Source organism: Enhydra lutris, unplaced genomic scaffold, assembly GCF_002288905.1.
Source record: "Enhydra lutris kenyoni isolate GAN:26980312 unplaced genomic scaffold, ASM228890v2 scaffoldscaffold13, whole genome shotgun sequence".
Lineage (NCBI taxonomy): Eukaryota > Metazoa > Chordata > Mammalia > Carnivora > Mustelidae > Enhydra > Enhydra lutris.
The window spans coordinates 46,046,045-46,063,559 of NW_019154097.1; the positions used below are offsets into that span (position 1 = coordinate 46,046,045).

Below are 17,515 nucleotides of genomic sequence, written 5' to 3' on the forward strand. Positions count from 1 at the left end.
AGGCATGGGGCCTTGGGCAACCCGAGGTCTCTACGTCCCAACCCCGCCTGGCAGGTCAAGGATTCAGAAGCTCAGCAAAGGGTCTCCTTTCACTGCCCAGAGTCCCTCGAGATCGAGGGCCCTGAAGGAACCCTTTCTTGAAGGTTCCAAGCTGCTCCCTCCCCATCCCCCGGTGGGCTCCAGCCCCGGCTGTTAACCTGAGACCAGCCACGACCCTCGACCCTCAGCGGGACTCAGATCTTGTGAGTGATCCCTGTGTCCCCCACCTCCCGCCCCAGTCAGCTCAGGGCCCCACAAAAGGCTCTCAGACTGTTCCTGGACAGCTGGCGACAACCACAAATGCCTTGGGGAAAGGAAGGGGCCAGAAAACGTCTTGCTCCACTCCCAAGTCTCCCCTCCCTGAGCTGCAGCTGCACAGAGCAGGGAAAAATGGGGTAGAGGTATGTGGGAGGCAAGTCCTGCCCCGCGACATTCCTGGGGCTGAACTCCAGGCTCTCTGGGCTGCCAGGTGCACGCTGGCCCAGCCCCTCTTCAAAGGAAGCATGACCCTGAGGCTCAGAGAGGCAACAGCCTTGCTCAAGGCCACACAGCAGACTCGGGACTCAAACCCAGGGAAGGCACCTGCCGCCTAGGCCTGGGCTCTGATGGGCTACAGATGAGGAGGTGGGAGGGAAGGGAAGCTACTAGCTCGAGGTCACTCATGAGAGACAAAGCAGGGCTTGAACCCATGTGCCTTCTGTGTATCTGGCTCTTGGGCCCCACAGAGGGCCTCCCGCGCAATGGGGCTCAGGAAGCCCCGCCCATTCACCCCACGAGGTCTGGAGGCTGCCCCCCAACTTCCCGCCAGATGCAGCATCAGACAGAAAAGACCCCATCCTTCTCGACTCCAGAGCCTGAAGCGTGTGGGATACAGAGATGGGGGACAGGAGGCATGCAGATGCGGCCACACCCCAGCAGAGTTGCCTGTGTTTCAAGTCCTTCCCGGGGCAGCCAGTGGCGGGGCCACGGGGCAGCAGCTCCCCCCCGCATCTTCCTTCCAGCCAAGGCCAAGTAGCCCAGGCCTGGCAGGAGGCTGTATCGAGACTAGATGCCAGAACTTCTGGGGGCTGGAGAAGCCACACAGCCCCCAGGACAAGCCAGACCCACGAGACCAAGCACAGGGATTCTCTCTCTGGGACCCTGGGACCGCAGCAGAGGCATTGGGGAAGCACGTGGCACCAGGGCCTTGGCAGCCAGGATGGGGGTTCCTGACCTAGGGGCTCCCGGGAGGTCAGCAGCTTCGCTGCTGAACTTGACTGAATCCACAGTAACCACACCCATGCTGCTAAGAGACAGACACACAGGAGCTCATCGGACCCTCACGGTTAATCCCGTGAAATAATTTTATCTCTGATGGACAGAGGAAGAAACAGGCTTGGAGACATCGGGTGGTTCATCCAGGCCCCCAGGCAAGAGGCAGCAGAGCCCACCGGCCACAGGCCTCTGGCTCTTAGTGTCGGGCACATACATAAGTCAAACCAAACCACCGCGCTAAGCACTTGCCGTGCCAAAGCCTCAACCTAGAACCACCCCCAGTCCCTTGGGCTCCCCTGAATGGACCCGTTTTCCAGAATCTGGCCAAACCCTGCAGCTCCTTACAACCTCGCCTTTTACTCCAGCCTGTGTAGGGATGTCCCCTTCCACGTCCCATCTGGAGAAGACCCCTGGGGTGGGGGTGGGGGCGAGGCTCTGTGCCACCACCGAGATCCCACCAGGCAGAGGCCACTGTGGCTGAGGGAGCCAGCCCCGGAGCCCCAGAGGCCCGCAGCTCCTAGCCCCCCGCCCCTAGGACTGCTTCTCACCTGCACCCCGGTTCTGGGGCTGTTCTCCGTGCCCGGCCGGTACAGGCACACAGTGGGCACTGCCTGGTGTTATTCTGATGAGAATGATTTATACAAAGACTGAAGAATTAAAAAAAAAAATTAGGGGCGCCTGGGTGGCTCAGTGGGTTGAGCCTCTGCCTTTGGCTCAGGTCATGATCTCAGGGTCCTGGGATCGAGCCCCGCATCGGGCTCTCTGCTCAGCAGGGAGCCTGCTTCCCCCTCTCTCTCTGCCTGCCTCTCTGCCTACTTGTGATCTCTGTCTGTCAAATAAAATAAATAAATAAATCTTAAAAAAAAAAATTAAAAACCACAAAGGGGTCCCAGGAGGCCAAAGAAAGGCTTCCAGGCAGGTTCCAGTGACCCTGGGCAGGGGGCTCTACCCCTGAGTAAAGCGAGGCAGCCGGCGGGGCCTTCCACAGGTGGCACAGAACCCGGAAAAGTAATCGTCAGCTCACAGACCTTGTCCTCATGGTCCTAGTCATGCCCTAGGACAGCCCTGTACTATAAGGAGCCTCTGCAGGGCGCTGGGAACCCCATCCACCCCCCGCAGATGAGGCGGGCACCGTCCATAGGAAAAGCCACTCTGGAAAGCAGCCTTACATGGAGGAAGCCATGAATGAGAATATGGCCCAGCCCATGCCCGCCTCGTAATGCGGCCCAAGGAGCCGTGGGGCCCATCATCAGGGAGCCAGCGTGGCAGCGTGAAGACCTCAGCTAGGACTGGACGCTTTCTCTACGTTATATTCTTATCGTGCAGATCAGGAAGCAGAGGTCGTGACTCTTGTCCAAAGCTACCCCGGCAGGAGTCAGGCCCAGCCGGTCTAGCTCAGGGCCCTCCCCTTGCCAGCTCCCCCATATGCTCGAGTGCGCGGTACGTGCCCTTCCCATATCTGTTTCTAGAAGCTTCCGTGCGCCCTGGGTCTCCGTGATGCCCGCAAACTGACCTGGGTAGCTGGGAGGTAGGTAAGCACCTGGGTCTACCTGGTCTCTTTGGCTGGAGCGCAGAAGAGGGTCCCAGGTCGAGGGGCACCCAGCGTGGCTATTCCTGGAGAGAAGCTGCCTGCCCAGCTGTCCTCCTCCCCAGCTGTCCCGGGCCGGGCAGCCCCTCAGGTAATCTTTCTGCCCTGTCCCGTCCTGCCCCTTCCAGGGTCACAGGCCCAGAGACCAGCTGTTCCAACAGCTGCTCAAATCCAGGTCCCAAGCCTGCGGTGACGGCGCTCGGGGCGGGGGGGGAAGGGGGGGTACGCGGTTCGCCTCATTTTTCCTCTTCGGTGCCCTCAGCTGCCCCAGCCTCCCGGAGACAGACCCTCGTCAAATCCCCGACGCCAGCAGGGAAGCCTCCAGAGGCCTGGGCTCGGGAAGGCAAGGAAAACTGGGACAGAGCCCCCTTCCCTCCAGGGAGCCCTCAGTAACACCCAGGCCGGGCCGGGCCGGGCTCCTTCCCCTGTCTGGGCCTGTCTCCCTGCAGGACGAAAAGGGCTAAGCCAGGAACAGCCAGGACCTCATGGTCTCCCGCCCCACCCGTTCTCCCAGAGCTGTGGGACCTGGCTGGCTCCCCCCAACCCCACCGTCACACCCCCCCAGGGCTCCAAGGCAGGTTCCCAAAGCGCCCTGAGGGCAGGGACTGGGCCCCCCTCCCTCGAAAGCCCCCCAGTGGAGCAGCCGGGCCCAGCGAGCCCCCAAGAAAGCAGAGGGCAACATTTAACCCTCTCTTGAGCACTTGGTCCTTTCCCCAGACGCCAGGCACGAGGGAATTTCCTGCTGGTTTCAAGTTCAAAGCAGGACTTTGAAGAAAAAGGCTGAGGGGCCTGGTGTGGGGTGGTGGCAGCTGGCGGCCTGCTGCCGTGGAGGTGGGGGCCAGCGGGGGTGCCCGGGGTGGGGGGGAGAACGCACCCGCCCCCCTCCTCCTGAGGGGGCCTGGACCCCACCCTGCCCGGGGAACCGTGGACAGGCCTTGCCCATGCCTGCCGGATCTCAGCTGCCAGGGACCCCGTTCTCCGAGCCCCCAGGGTCAGACACTGGGGACCACAGGCACAGCCAAATGGGGACCCGGCAAGGTGACTCAGCTGGTCACTTCCCTGACAGGGAGGAACCTGGATCCATGGGGGCCTGGGGCTGCGGAGAGAAGGATCCCTGGGAACAGAGATCGAATGCCTTCCAAAACCTCTGCCCGACAGTCACACAGCTCACTCCTCACCTCCTCAGAGACGTCTTCCCTGAGTGCTTCTCCTAAAAGCCAGTCCCCCTGCATCACCCAGCACCCCCATCCTTCCAGAGATTTATCCCATATTTCACCGTGTATGTGTGCCCCCCATCCTTGAACAGACGCTCAGGAGGGCCCTGTTTCCACTCTAGCACCAGGCTTGCAGGCCCTCAGCGCGAGCTGCCTGCACAAAGCTGGTCCCACTCCCAGGACGGGCCGCCGCGGCTCTGCGCTGGTGCACGGACTCTTCACATCCCCGAGCAGCGGAGAACCATTCCCATTCCTCCCGTCAAGGACAGAGGCTCACTGCAGGCCAGCCTCTGGCTCACCTCGTCTCCCCCCACCCCCAACCTCCGATCCCGCCCCACCTGTTCCCCCCCGGATCCCCCCCGGAGCCCACTGTTAGCCCCGTGTTTCTACAGGAAAGCCACGAACATTCTTCTCCTTTTAGGAGCAAACCTCTATCCCCTTTTGGTCTCCCCAGGGACCTGCCTCCCCACTATCTCTTGCCTCTGTCCCCTCACTGGCTCTCCATGTGTGCCACCAATGCCCCCCAGCCCATAAAATCACAGCTTCCCCCACGGACCCCCCTCCTGCGGTCACCCGCGGTCCTTCTCCACCAACTAACTTTTCCTCATTCTATGGACGTCCACTGCCGAAAAATCAGAAGGCAGAGTTACTGATTTTTCTTTTTTAAATGAAACCACCTCGAGTTCCATCATACAAACACGATTACATTTACTGTCCTGGAGTAGGTTTCTCCAGACTTTATCCGTGCGGGGATGTTGTGTACACAGACTTCATACTTGCCTCCTCCGCCCTCCGCCCCCCGCCCCCGCCCAAGGTCCTGTGTTCCAGCTGGTGGGCTGCAGGTCAAGCCTTATCAAGGAGCTGTCCGGGAGGAAAATAGGAACCCTACCCACCACAGTCAATTTCAGGATGCCGGCCCGGTGTTCCTCTGAACACGGAGTTGGAAAGAATTTCTATAGTGTTTCCACCACAGAGCAATAACCTCAAACACACAGACATTACAAAATTTGACTACTAGTAAAAAAGTAGTATTTTACCGGTAGTAAAACGACGGTATGAACACTACTGTAAGTACAACCAGAAGTCGTGAGTTTTGAGTATTGGTTATGGATGTTTTTAAGAGAATTTATTACACTGCAAGTTGATACGATCTGGTTTCTTACGTCAAGGCTGTGTTTCACATCTGGCTTGTAAAATTCCTGACCGTTCCACCACTGTTCTCCGGAGCAGGCAGCACAGGGCTAGTCCCGTTCCAGCCCAAACCCTGCACAGGGGGCCAGTCTAAGACCAACAGAATTCTCGACAGACCCCCTGAATGACAGACAGGAGAGAAGAGTCTTCTGACCAAGTCTCTGACCCGTCTCCCACGCAGGGAGGCGGAGGGGAGGGGCAAGAGGCAGGAGGGATGTCCTCCTTCTGTGGTCAGTACCCAGGGAGCCCTGACCTACACTGTACGCCCCCCACAATCGAACCCACTCCCCCACCTTGAGCCGCTGCTTACCCGTCACCACGTCCCTGCTGTTTTAAAGACACTAATACATTCTCCTTGTAAAAGATCCAAGTGACAGAGGAAGATGCAGAAGTTGGGCCCCCATTGCTCTCTCCAGTGCTGATCCCGTCCCTGGCCCCTGGCCCCGCCCTTCCAGCAGCCGCCTCCTCCTGGATGTCCTGAGGACCTCACACTTGATGTTCTAGACCGCAGTGACCCCCTGCAAGGGCTCCTCCTCTGTATTGCCCAACTACGGGGTGCAGCCCCCCAACACCCACTTACTCAAACCACAAATCCTCATCGTTCCTTCCCCTCACCGTGGCCCCCAATCCAGCTATCCGGCAGATCTAGCAGTTCCACAGAAGAAATAACTGAAACGCACACTTCCCTCCAGGGTCCCCAAGGCCCCTCTGGATAGCAGGCCCATGAGGTTTCACACCACCTGCCGCAGCAGCCTACGGAAAGGTCCCTCCCAGCCTCCAGCACCCCTGCCCTGCTTCAGCCCCCTCTGGAGACATCCAGGAGCCCCCCCCCTAAACACAAACCCACTCTCATCATCACTCCCCACCTGGGTCATTTCAACTCTAGGCAGGGAACACCTTCTAGGTTAACCTTGGAATTTTATAAGAAGCCGGTGTTACTTTGGTTAAAAAATGTCAAAAAATGAAATACAATAGGGGCACCTTCGGCTCAGGTCATGATCCCAGGGTCCTGGGATCGGGCTCCCTGCTCAGTGGAGACCCTGCTTCTCCCTCCCCCTCTGCCTGCCCCTACTCCCCGCTTGTGCTCTCACATGTGCTCGCTCTCTCTCTCAAATAAATAAAATCTTTTAAAAAAAAGAAAGAAAGAAAGAAAAGAAATAACAATATTTTTAAGAAGAAAAAATTAAATAGAGAATGTAATCTTCGGTCCATTTCCCAAAGAAGGGATCCAAAATTTATTTAATTTTCTTTTTTTTTAATATTTTATTTATTTATTTGACAGAGATCACAAGTAGGCAGAGAGGCAGGCAGAGAGAGGAGGAAGCAGGCTCCCCGCTGAGCAGAATCCGATGCGGGGCTCGATCCCAGGACCCTGGAATCATGACCTGAGCCGAAGGCAGAGGCTTTAACCCACTGAGCCACCCAGGAGCCCCATCAAAGAAGTAATTTAGACAGAAAAAAACCTGACTGTCTTATCATTCACAAAACAAACAACAACAACAAAAAACCCCTGGGGGTGTGTAGCTGGCTCAGTCAGTACAGAGTGTGACTCGTGATTTCGGGGTTGTGAGTTCAAGCCCCACACTGGACATAAAGATTACTTAAAATAAAAAAATCTTAAAAAAAAACAAAAACAAAATGAAACCCGGAATCTAAGTGCCCCCAAACAGGAGAGCATTATATGAATTATGGTCAAGTCTTTCAGATTCATAAGCAACTTTTTTTTTAAGATTTTATTTTATTTCTTTAAACTTCTCTCTACACCCAACATGAGACTCAAACTCACAACCCCCAGATCAAGAGTCGCATGCTCTACCGACTGAGCCTGCCAGGTGCCCCCTAAGCAACTTTGAAAATAATTCTTCCAGGTTATGTGGAAAGGTGTTTCTGATGTGACACTTGATCAGAATGCAGGGCTCAGGAGTGTCCGGACACAGACACAGGGACACAGACGCCTGGGAGCAGCGTGTATGATAAAAAGGTATCAGTTTTACAAGAACACAAGAGGGGACTTGCAGGAACCACAGTGACGACATGCTCTGAACTGAGGAGTGTCTGAGCCGAGTCTGCCCTCTGTCCCTGAAGGCCGGAGGGAAAAAAGTGTGCCTATGCTAAGACCCCGTCCCTCAAGGAAGGAAGCAGTTCCTTAAATGTTCCACAGAACACAGTTCCAAGGGAATTTCATAGGTATTTTGAAAGTAAATAATCTCCAAATTCCCACAATCTTGAGAAATAGCAGCTTAGACAAAGTTAGGGGTTTTTTTGCTGCAGGACTTGTCAGAGCATTTAGCATGCTAATGAGCACCGACCTCGTAGGAGGGGCTATAAAGAAGGTGACCACATGATTCGTCACCCAAAACCAGACACCTTGAAGAGAAGGGAGGCGCTGTTAATACAGCATCATGCCAAGACCACAGACATAAACTAGGGCTGTCCCAGACAGAATGGTCACCCTGGCATTTTCCTCTCCGTGTCACCTAAGGAAACCCTGTCTGTCCATCAGACTAGCTCCAACCCCCCCGAATGGCACAACCCCACTGCAGGACTCCGTTTCCCTTGGTTCAGGCAGCCCGCCTCCCAGGCTGCTAGGGTACACATCCGAGTCCCCCTCAGAATGCAAGCCCTGGGAAGGGAGGCCCACACCGACTCCCCTCTCCATCCTCAGAGCCCGCGACCAGGCTGAAATGCAGACTGGCCACGACCCTGACCTCCCCTCCCCGGTGGCCCCAAAGCAACACACATAAATGCACCATGAACCCCAAAGCTGCGCTCTGCTCTATGCCCCCTCTTGTCCCCAGCAGGTGCACAAGGCAGAGGTCAAGAAGAGGGCAGGGTCTCTACAGCTTTCCTCAAGGGAGCCGGCTTTCCTACAGTGAGGTCCCCAGCCTGGCCACTCTCCAGTCAGTCCTTCTGATCACTGACTAAATCCACCCCAGGGCCCACCCTGATCAAGGCAGGGCCCACCCCCTGGCATCCACCCCCACCCGCCCCACCCCCCGGGCTCCGCTGCCTCCAGTCCGCCAACCCTGAAGAAGGAACCCTCTATCTGCCCACGCTGGGGTGAGCCCCATCCCAAGAATAGCTCAGCGTCCTTCCTGAGCCAAAGGGGACTCATAAGTCCCCTTCCGTTCTCCCTATTCCAGAAACCAGGAAAACAGAGCGCCCCCCCCCCCGCCCCGGCAGAGTCAGGTGGCGAATGAGGGGGAGAAAGACGTGCGAGGCTTACCCTGGAAAGAGCAGAGCCAGCTCCCCATGGAGAAGCCCTGCTCCAGCCATAGCATGGGCCGGCCGGCCGGCAGGCGCTAGCAGATGGGCCCCTGCCCCCCGGATCGATACTGGGCGACGTCAGGAACATTAGGAGGCCGCCCTGCCCCCCACCTGCTCTGCAGCCCAGCCACAGAAATGTTCAGCTTGGCTTTCCCCATCCTGATGCCATTAAAAAGTTTAGGATGTGGTTAGGGGAGGAGGGCCGGAGAAGTTGACCTTGAAGGGGGCTGGGCGCTGCCTGGGGCTTGGCAGGCTGTGCGGGCGCAAAGGCTACAAGTCTGCCCACATGTGCGCGGCAGCGGGGCCGAGTCCCCGAAAATGGGGATGCTGCTGGCCGCCCTCCCAGGGAGCGGGATACCACGGAGAAAGCCATCCTCGGGGGCTGGAGTGGGGCAGGGCTAGGGTCTAAGACTAGGGGCAGCTGCAAGCTCTGTGGGCTCCACCTGGGCCACATCAGGCTGGTTCCCGGGTCTGGAGCACCCACGGGGTACGGGGGGGCATCTGGGCCCCAGTTCCATAGCCAGAACGGAGAAGCTCTGGGACCGGCCCTGTGCAGGCCCTCTGGGCGGGGATCGTGGTATGGGTGGTGGACCCTGCCCCGAGTGGCCTGCTCCCCGCCTGAGGGGAAGCTCCCATGCCCGCTCTTCCTTGATCTCCATGTCCTGGTCCCCGGTAGGAGGAAAGGCCACAGGCAATTTGGGAGACACTGGTGACCAGCCTAACAGAACCGATCACTTGTCCCACCTGCCCAGGACAGGACTGAACCAGGGGGTCCCAGCCACCCCACCCCTGCGGCTGAGAGGTAGGTGCCCATGGCCTGAGCCAGACCCTCCTCCCCAGCCCCGCCACTCTCCGGCCCTATTGCTCTGGGCAACTCCGATGACGGCCTGAGCCTCAGTTTCGTCAGCTTGAAAACGGAAAGAACAGCTCTCTCCCTAAATGGGACACCTCTGGGGTGGGACCACAGCGCCGGGGAGGAGAGGAAAGCCCCCCCGACCCCCGCACGAGGACCCACCTGCCCTGGGGGAGGGGCAGAGGGAGCGCAGCAGTGGCCTGTGTCTGTCCCTGGCCTGGCAGCCCTGAGCCCTCCCCATGTCACCCATGCTCGTTGGGGCCAGGAGGGACCCCCACCACCCGGCCTGGCCTGCCTTCCCCTGAGGCCCAGCAGCAGACCCCAGGGAAGGGCTGAGGGCTCCTGGCCACAGCCTGCCGCTGTCCCCTCCTGCCCACCATCATAGGGCAGCGGCAGACCCTGCCGACCCCTCCAGAGGGCTCTGGCCGCAAAGGAGAGGTATACTCCAGCGGCAGTCCTGGCCGCCTGCCTGGAAGCCGGGACCCCCATCTCCTCCCTCAGGCCCAGGATGGATTCCAAAGCCCCAGGCGCCCCCAATCCCGCGCCAGCTCCCAGCTTCCCCCTGGGGCCCTGGCACCTGCCTGGACCCATTCCCAACACTCCCCCTTGCCCACTCGAGCTGCACAAGACTCGGGCCCTTTGCAGCCATTGTCCCCTCTGCTTGGATGCTCTTCCCAGCTCAGCTGGGCTGGCCGCTGCTTGTCTGTCACTCAGATCTTTGTACCCATGTCACCTCCTAAGCAAGGCCCTCCCTGACAGCCTGATCTGAAACAGCTTCCGGGGCCGCGGGGGGGCGGTGCTCCATCCTGCCTGGCTGGGCTGCCCCCCGCACCTCATGAGCCTCTGTACACTGGAGGGCCCTAGACCGCCCTCCTGCGCTCCCCCTGCTCTGATCACCTCTGGGCCTCCTCCCAGTAGGACGGTCCCCCTCCAAGGGCCCCTTGTTCCTGCCACTTCCTGTATGTCCCAGCTCTGGGGACTGACGCAGCCCCCCTCTGTCCCCACAGAGTGGGGGGCAGGGGCATCGGTCCAGGCCCGGCCCGCGGCCAGACCCTCTGCCCGGAGGCTGAGCTCATACTTTGGGAGGGAGCCACTGCCCCGATTCCCAGAGCAGGGCCAGTTTATTGCTGCCGCTCCCCCTGCCCCACCCCCGGGCTCCAGACTCCTCCAGACCCCCTCTGGGGCCCCAGTGCCCCTCACACAGGGTCCCGGCCTCCTACAGGGGTGGGCACGTCCCGCACCTCGGACAGCAGACAGCTAGGCCCACGGGGTGCGTGAGGGAGGCAGAGGAGCCAGCAGGGGAGAGGGGGTGACCCTGACCTTCTCTGGGGCTTCCACCCGCCCCCCCCTCCTCTCCTGAGATTGGTTCTGAGACCCGGAGCCCAGCAGGGACAAAAGCAGCTGTGGGCCTCAGAAATCTTCCTTCCCCCTCTGGCCAGGCCAATTGCTCTGGGCTCTCTGCTCCCTCTCCGTCGCCTGCGAGTCTTGCCAGGACCTGCCCAGGCGGAGGGAGGGGGACTCGGAGCCCAGCTGCGGCCTTTGCCGCCTGCGTGCCCAGCAGCAGGCACGGGGGTGTGCCTCTGTCATCAATCGGGCATTCACAGCGTGGTACCTCCTCTCTCTGGAACCATCCTGGGGGCGGGGGTGGGGGGCGGCGGCAGAGTCAGACCGCCCAGCCCCCACCCTCATGGGCTCTGCCCCGCACGGTGTGACCAGAAGCAAGTAGCAGGCCACACAGGGGGCAAAGACACCGCAGCGGCTCAGGGGGCACTTCCTACAGAAGGCAGTACCACAGCGAGACGGAGATGAGGGCACGGTCCACGATGGAGCTGCTTGCGGATGGACGTACCACCCGAGAAAAGACCAGAAAGAGCTCCAACGGTGGCCTCAAGTAGACCGGAAGGGTAGTGGCTGCTTCTTTTATCACTTGCAAATTTTTCTGCACTGGGGCTGGGGAGGGATGCGAGGGATGGGGAGAGGAAAAGTAAGGAGTCTTTCCGGAGTTTTGTACCTGCAGGCACTTCACACTCAGTTAACTCTCTGGATCCCATTTGTGGCTCAGAGAGGTTAAGTCCCTCTTCCAGGGTCACACAGCAGGGGCAGTTAGAAGGGGCATGGAGGGCTGGACCAGAGCCAGATTCAGACCCCTCTAGAGCAGGGAGGGAGCAGTGAGGGCCAAACCCAGAAGGTGCTGCGGAGCTCTCTCCAGGAGGCAAGAGGGTCAGGTCGGGCTGGTGACCTTCTCCCAGACAGTGGCCACACGACCCCCACCTGGGCCAAGCTCAGCCGGCTTAGTGCCTTTGCCCGTCCAGTCCGTGCCACTTCCTCCACGGTCCTCCTCCTCCTCCTCTCCACATTCCCATTCCCTCCATCCTGAAGGCGGAGCTCATTCCTGCTTCCTCTGGGAAGCCTTCCCTGATAGCCCACTCCTGGTGCTCAGCCTCTGACCGCCCCTAGCCCCGGCAGTGAGTGCAGGCTCCTGACCTGGGGGGCCACACGCCTCCTCACTCGGTCCTCCCCCAGCTTCTAACCCCACAACACGTTCTCCACACAGAGGTCTGAGGGATGTGAGCGTCCCGCCACTGCTCTGCTAACACTCTCCCACAGCTCCGGTCACCCCGAAAACCAACCCGAACCCCTATCCTTCATGATCTGCCTCGGCCACCTCCCCCAACCTCATTTCATACTCTTCTCTACCCAGACTTGTCTTCCTTCTTTCCTTCTCTCACAAACCAGGTCTGTTCCTGCCTCAGGGCCTTTGCATCGCTGCTTTCAGTCCACATGGAACATCCTTTCCCCTTTGTTTTCTCTCTCCGGCCTCTTCCCGTGGCTCACTAAGGTCTCTCATGAGTAAAGAAGGATTTGCCACATTGGAAAGGAAGCCTGGGCCTCCAATGGAGCTGCTCTGGACAGGCCCGCCCGCACAAGTGTGCCCAGCGACCGCACCACACAGCTTCCTTAACCTCCCACCCTGGCTCTCTGGCTGTGGCGGGGCCCTGCTTATGCCAACTGTCCATACCTTTGGCTCAGCCTTTCCTTGACTCCACCCAGGGCCCAGATTACGTAATCTGGCCCCTGGCTACTTTTCTGTCTCTCCAAACTTCTGTACCCATCAGTGTCTTACCCTGGACAGAGTCTTGCCTGCTCGGCTAAAGTATAATCAGAAAAACCAGGATTTGTGCCCGAAGACATTCATCACAGGTCATTTATCAAAGTGGAAAAACAGGAACCAGTCATCCCCAACCACAGAGAATCAGTTAAGAACATGTTCCCAGTCCTTTTTTTAATCATATCCCTTTCGATTTAAAACTCTCCAATGGTTTCCCAATGTTATTCCAACAAAAGCGAAATGCCCTGGACAGCCCCAAGCTGTCCCCACCACAGCCCATCCTCTCTTACCAGCACACTTGTCACTGGCCACACGCCAGCCACACTCTCTTTCCCTCCCTTACATTTGCCATGTGCTCTCCTGCCACTGGGCCTTTGCAAGAGCTGTTCTCTCTACCTGGAACGCTGTCCCCTCTTCAAGTAATAGACTGTCACCCCCCGGACCTCGGCTCACCTGTCTCCTCCTGGGGGCTGACCTCCCAGACCTGGTCAGGCCCCAGCTCTATGATCTCATGACACTCCACCTCCCCCACCAGACCAGCAGCCCTGAGGGAGGGCTGGGCCCACATCCGGTTTTGCTCAGAACGAAAGCTCTGGGGGTCTGAGACTGTGTCAATAAAGCAGGCCTTTGATTTAGAGTCGTTGGACGGACCGGATATCTTACATCCATTAAAAATGACGTGGAAAAATCCACTCGAATCATATTAGAGGGAGAAAAACCAGATTTTCAAGTCATAGATGCAGCACAATTGCAAATAGGTAGGAAAAAAAAGAAAGTAGAAGGATAGAAACCAAAATAACGGGTACCTCTAGGGGGGTTAGATTATAGGCAACGTCACCTCTGCATCAAACTTCCTAAACATTCCACCGTGGGCTCCCTAGCAGCTGTCCCCACCCCCCGCCCGGGCACTAGGACAATCCCAGACCCTGGAAGGGAACACGCTGGGGCAGGGAGGCTGCTGGAGGCTGGAGTTTGAATTCCAGCTCAGTGACCTTGGGCCCAGGGCCATGCGCGCCCGGATCCCCACTTTCTCGCCCCCAAGCGGAGCCTGCAGTAAGACCTGCCCCCCAAGGAGGGGAGCGTGAGAAGGAACGACACGCATAAAGCTAGTTAATTAGGAAAGGGATTACAACCAGACAGAAGGGAGAACTTCCGTGTGCTGCCAGCCCCCAGGCTGGTCTCGGAGGGGCTCTTCTGGAAGGACCGCTCCCCACACCCGGCCCCGCACCCACCACCTTCGACCCCAGCCCTGCACCCACCACCTTCGGCCTCGCGCACCTTCCTTGGAGCTGGTGGCTGCCGCCGCTGCGGACACGGAGGCTGACCCAGTGGACGTCCGGCCCACGGGGCTCGAATGCTTCCCCCCTCGGCCGGGGGGCTTCAGGCCGCTGGGCTTCTGCATGGTGGTGCCAGTCGGTGCGTGGAGAAGGGTCCGTGCGGGTCACATCCTCTCCGCCATCGCCCCTCACCTGCAGGCAGACGAGAGCCATCACCTCATCGTGTCACCACTGGCCAGGGCCCCCCAGTGGTGACACAGCAGGATTCCTGCGCCCCCTACCCCGTGGGGCTAGGACCACCACAGCCCTCTTTCCTAGCTAGGGAAACTGAGGCATAGGGCAGTGGCAGCAAGCGTGGGTCCCATGTGGTCCCAGTGTGGCCTGGCACGTGTCCTGGTCTGCTGGACCCCGAGGTCGGGCGTGCTGTCTCTGCTCACCTCCTGGGCCCACAAGGCGAGATCAGGAGCAGGCTGGTTTGGGGGTCTGCCGGGATAGCCGCACTGACCTCAGCAGCAGCACTCCACCGGGACCCTGCAGGTCAGCACAGCCACCAGCGGCTGAGGGGGCCTCCCCCGAGCACAGGCTGGTATGGCTTCTGACACGCGTGGGCAGCCTGGTGCAGACCAGACAGGCCCGCGTCCCCCGGCCCCTCCTCCACTGCCCTGGCACACACCCTCTCTCGCAACAGACGCTCACGGAAGGCTTGCCAGGGGCCAGACCCGACCCTGCCCCAGGGCTGCAGGCCTCTGTCTGGCGAGGACATTGTCCAGCGGGGAAAGGGAACACAGAGCTCCAGCAGACGAGCAGAGGACTCTGCCAAAAGCATCACCCCCGGGGACCTCGGGAACGGGGGAAATCTGTGCTTTCTGGGTGCTCGGCACATGACCCAGGCCTGCCCAGAGACCCCAGGGTTAGTTAAGGAAAGATCATATGACCCAAAGAGCGCCAGGGCCTGGACTCTGGCTGGTACCTTCAGGAAGGATTACTTCCTTTCTCTGGGGCTGCCTGGGTGTGGGCTGGATGCCGGGAGCTACAGGGCGATGCAAGTTACTGCATGGAGGAGCCTGCCAGGGAATGAGGCCAACGTAGAGCAAGCGGAGCTGAGTTGCTGGATTTGGATGGAGGGCCTGGATCCAGCCGAGCCTGAAGCTGGTCCCTTGAGCGCCTCACTTACAACCGTCAACACATCCTCACACCCGGGCACCAGTTTCTCTTTTTACCTACACCTACTGGAGGGGCCCTGTCGCTTGCAGCCCAGAAAGTTGTGACTAATATAGAAGCCAACCCACAAGGCTCACAGCAGAGGTCTGCCAAGTACCCTCTGAATGGCGGTCACGCGAGCAAGCTGACCCGGCGACTCCATGTTAGCACAGCCCATGGGACAACTGGGCTGCCGGCCCTCAGAGCGGGGACAGATAACCCCCAAGGCACATGGGGTGATGCATACACGCCCAGGGACATGGGACATGGCTGCCAGCCTTGGCCTGGTTCTAGAGCCTTCCAAACCCAACATCTCACTCCTCTGATGGATGACTCTGACGCCCCCAGAATTCCGAAGTCCCGGAGTCGCTCCATCAGCGGGTGTATGAGGGGCTCCCTCTCCCCCAGAAATGGGCCCTCCAGCAAGCTCACTCCCCAGGGAAGTGCCTGTGGCTGCAGGCATCACTCTCTGGTCTGGTTAGGACTTGCTGGCCTCCCCCTACAAGCCCAAAAGACTTGCTGAGCCAGCAGCAGGGCAAGGGAGCTTGCAAATTCCCCTCCCCTAGGGCTAAATGGCTTCCTGCCCCAGCAGCTTAGCAGGGGGGCCCTCGAACCCAGGAAATCCTGATGCAAGGAGCCCTCTCCCCATGCCTTTTGGGGTCCCTCTCTGCCTGAAACCCCCCCAGGGAAAAACATTACAAATCACACACCTAATAAAAGACATATCCAGAACACATAAAGAACTCTAATCATGGGGCGCGGTGGGGGCTCAGTTGATTAAGTGTCTGCCTTCGGCCCAGGTCATGATCTCAGGGTCCTGGGATCGAATCCCGGGGCGGGGGGGGGTCCCTGCTCAGTGGGGAGTCTGCTTCCCCCTCTGCCCCTCCTTCCACTCATGCTCTCTCTCTCTCTCTCTCTCTCTCTCTCAAATATACAGTCTTTAAAACAAAAAAAAAGTTAAGGGGCTCCTGGGTGGCTCAGTGGGTTGAAGCCTCTGCCTTCGGCTCAGGTCACGATCTCAGGGTCCTAGGATCGAGCCCTGCATCGGGCTCTAAGCTCAGCGGGGAGCCTGCTTCCCCCTCTCTCTGCCTGCCTCTCTGCCTACTTGTGCACGCTCTCTCTCTCTGTCATTTTAAAATCTTTAAAAAAAACAATGTTACACTAACTGCAAGAAGGCGAACACAGAAGACTCCATATTGCATGACTCTTATTTACTATTACTAGACACAGAACGCAGTCGGGGGTTGCCTGGGGGTGGGGGCTGGGACTGACTGGAAACAGGCATGAGAGAACTTTCCAGAAGGCAGAAGTGTTCCCAAATCGGATTGTGACGGCCCCACAACTGACATCTATACTCGATATCAAATGTGTCACCACGCCATATTTAAAATGGGTGAATTTCATGGTCTGTAAGCTACATCCTAACTTCTAAAGATCACATAAAAAACAAAGCCCTCGAAGGCTCTCCGTAGAAGTTAGTTGCCAGCCTTCAAAGCTCCTCCCCGCAGCCCTGTGGCCCTTGCCTACCCCACACCAGCCGTGCCCAGATCACAGTAAGCGCGCCCCAGCCACAGGGCCTTTGCACCCGCTATTCCGATGGCCTCAAATATCCAAATTCCCTGCTCATCTCCTCCAACTATCTGCTCCAACGTCCCCTTCTAAGATTACCACCCCCACCTAGTCCTCCCCATCTTCAGCCAGCTTTGCTTTCTGCTACCGCTGAAGGAAAGGGACTAGGGTCTTACTGTGGTCTCCTTCGTCCTGAGAAGAGGCCTAGGAGCATCCCCCACCCAACCCCAGCCCCGCTGGGGGTCCAATGCCATGGCTTCTCACACAGCCCGTCTGACCTTCCCACTGGCCAGCATGTCCTCTGAGGCAGGGACCAGGCATTGTAACAGCGACCCTAGCATCAGAGTCTCCCCAGCCAGCGCTGCCATGGGCGGCCCTGAATTCCCTCACTACTCACCTGACAACCCCCGCCTCCCAGACCCCACCGGTGCCTTTGCTCCCACCTGCTTCATTTTTCCAGCCATCTGCGTGATAACCCAGCCCCATGCCTCCTCCTCCGTGAAGTCTTCCCAGACCTCTGGCCCACAGAGACCTCAGGCTGGCACGCTTAGCCGAGGAGAGACAATACTGTTCTCATTTATCATCTTGCCTCCCGGGAGCCAGCGGGCAACCCCAGCCGGGGCCCCAGCTTCTCTAAGAACCCAGCCCAGCACAGGACCTGGCCCAGAGCCCATGATCCGGAAACCCCATGTGAGGGCACACCTGCCATTGCCCAGAGGACAAAGGCCTCTAAAGCTGCAAATCTCCAGGACACTCCTCCTTGGGGAGGACTCTGGAGTTGCCCTGCTCCCTCCTGGACCCCGAAGAGCCCAGCGGCCTCCGGTATGAGGGCCTCTGCCAGGCCTTGCAGGAATGGGGCCTTGCTCCCCCTCCCGAGCCCTGATGAGCCAGCAGCTGTCTCGGGAGGGGCATGGAAAGCTCAGGAAGGTGCAGGGACTCACCCCATGTCACACA

The 17,515-nt window shown here is 58.9% G+C and overlaps 1 protein-coding gene across 5 annotated transcripts in view; it reads right to left on the bottom strand.

Annotated features, from left to right (window-relative positions):
- The window catches only part of LOC111145953 (CAP-Gly domain containing linker protein 2), a 68,749-nt gene that overhangs the window by 37,156 nt on the left and 14,078 nt on the right, over positions 1-17,515 (bottom strand). For 4 of the 5 annotated variants that reach the window (XM_022501273.1, XM_022501275.1, XM_022501272.1 and 1 more), the window contains one exon: positions 13,794-13,984. In XM_022501273.1, coding sequence (XP_022356981.1) covers positions 13,794-13,917 — 124 coding nt within the window. In that variant the 5' untranslated portion in view covers positions 13,918-13,984. Of the gene's footprint in view, positions 1-13,793; positions 13,985-14,229; positions 14,249-17,515 lie in introns of those variants that run through there. The other variant, XM_022501274.1, reaches the window with a different exon arrangement.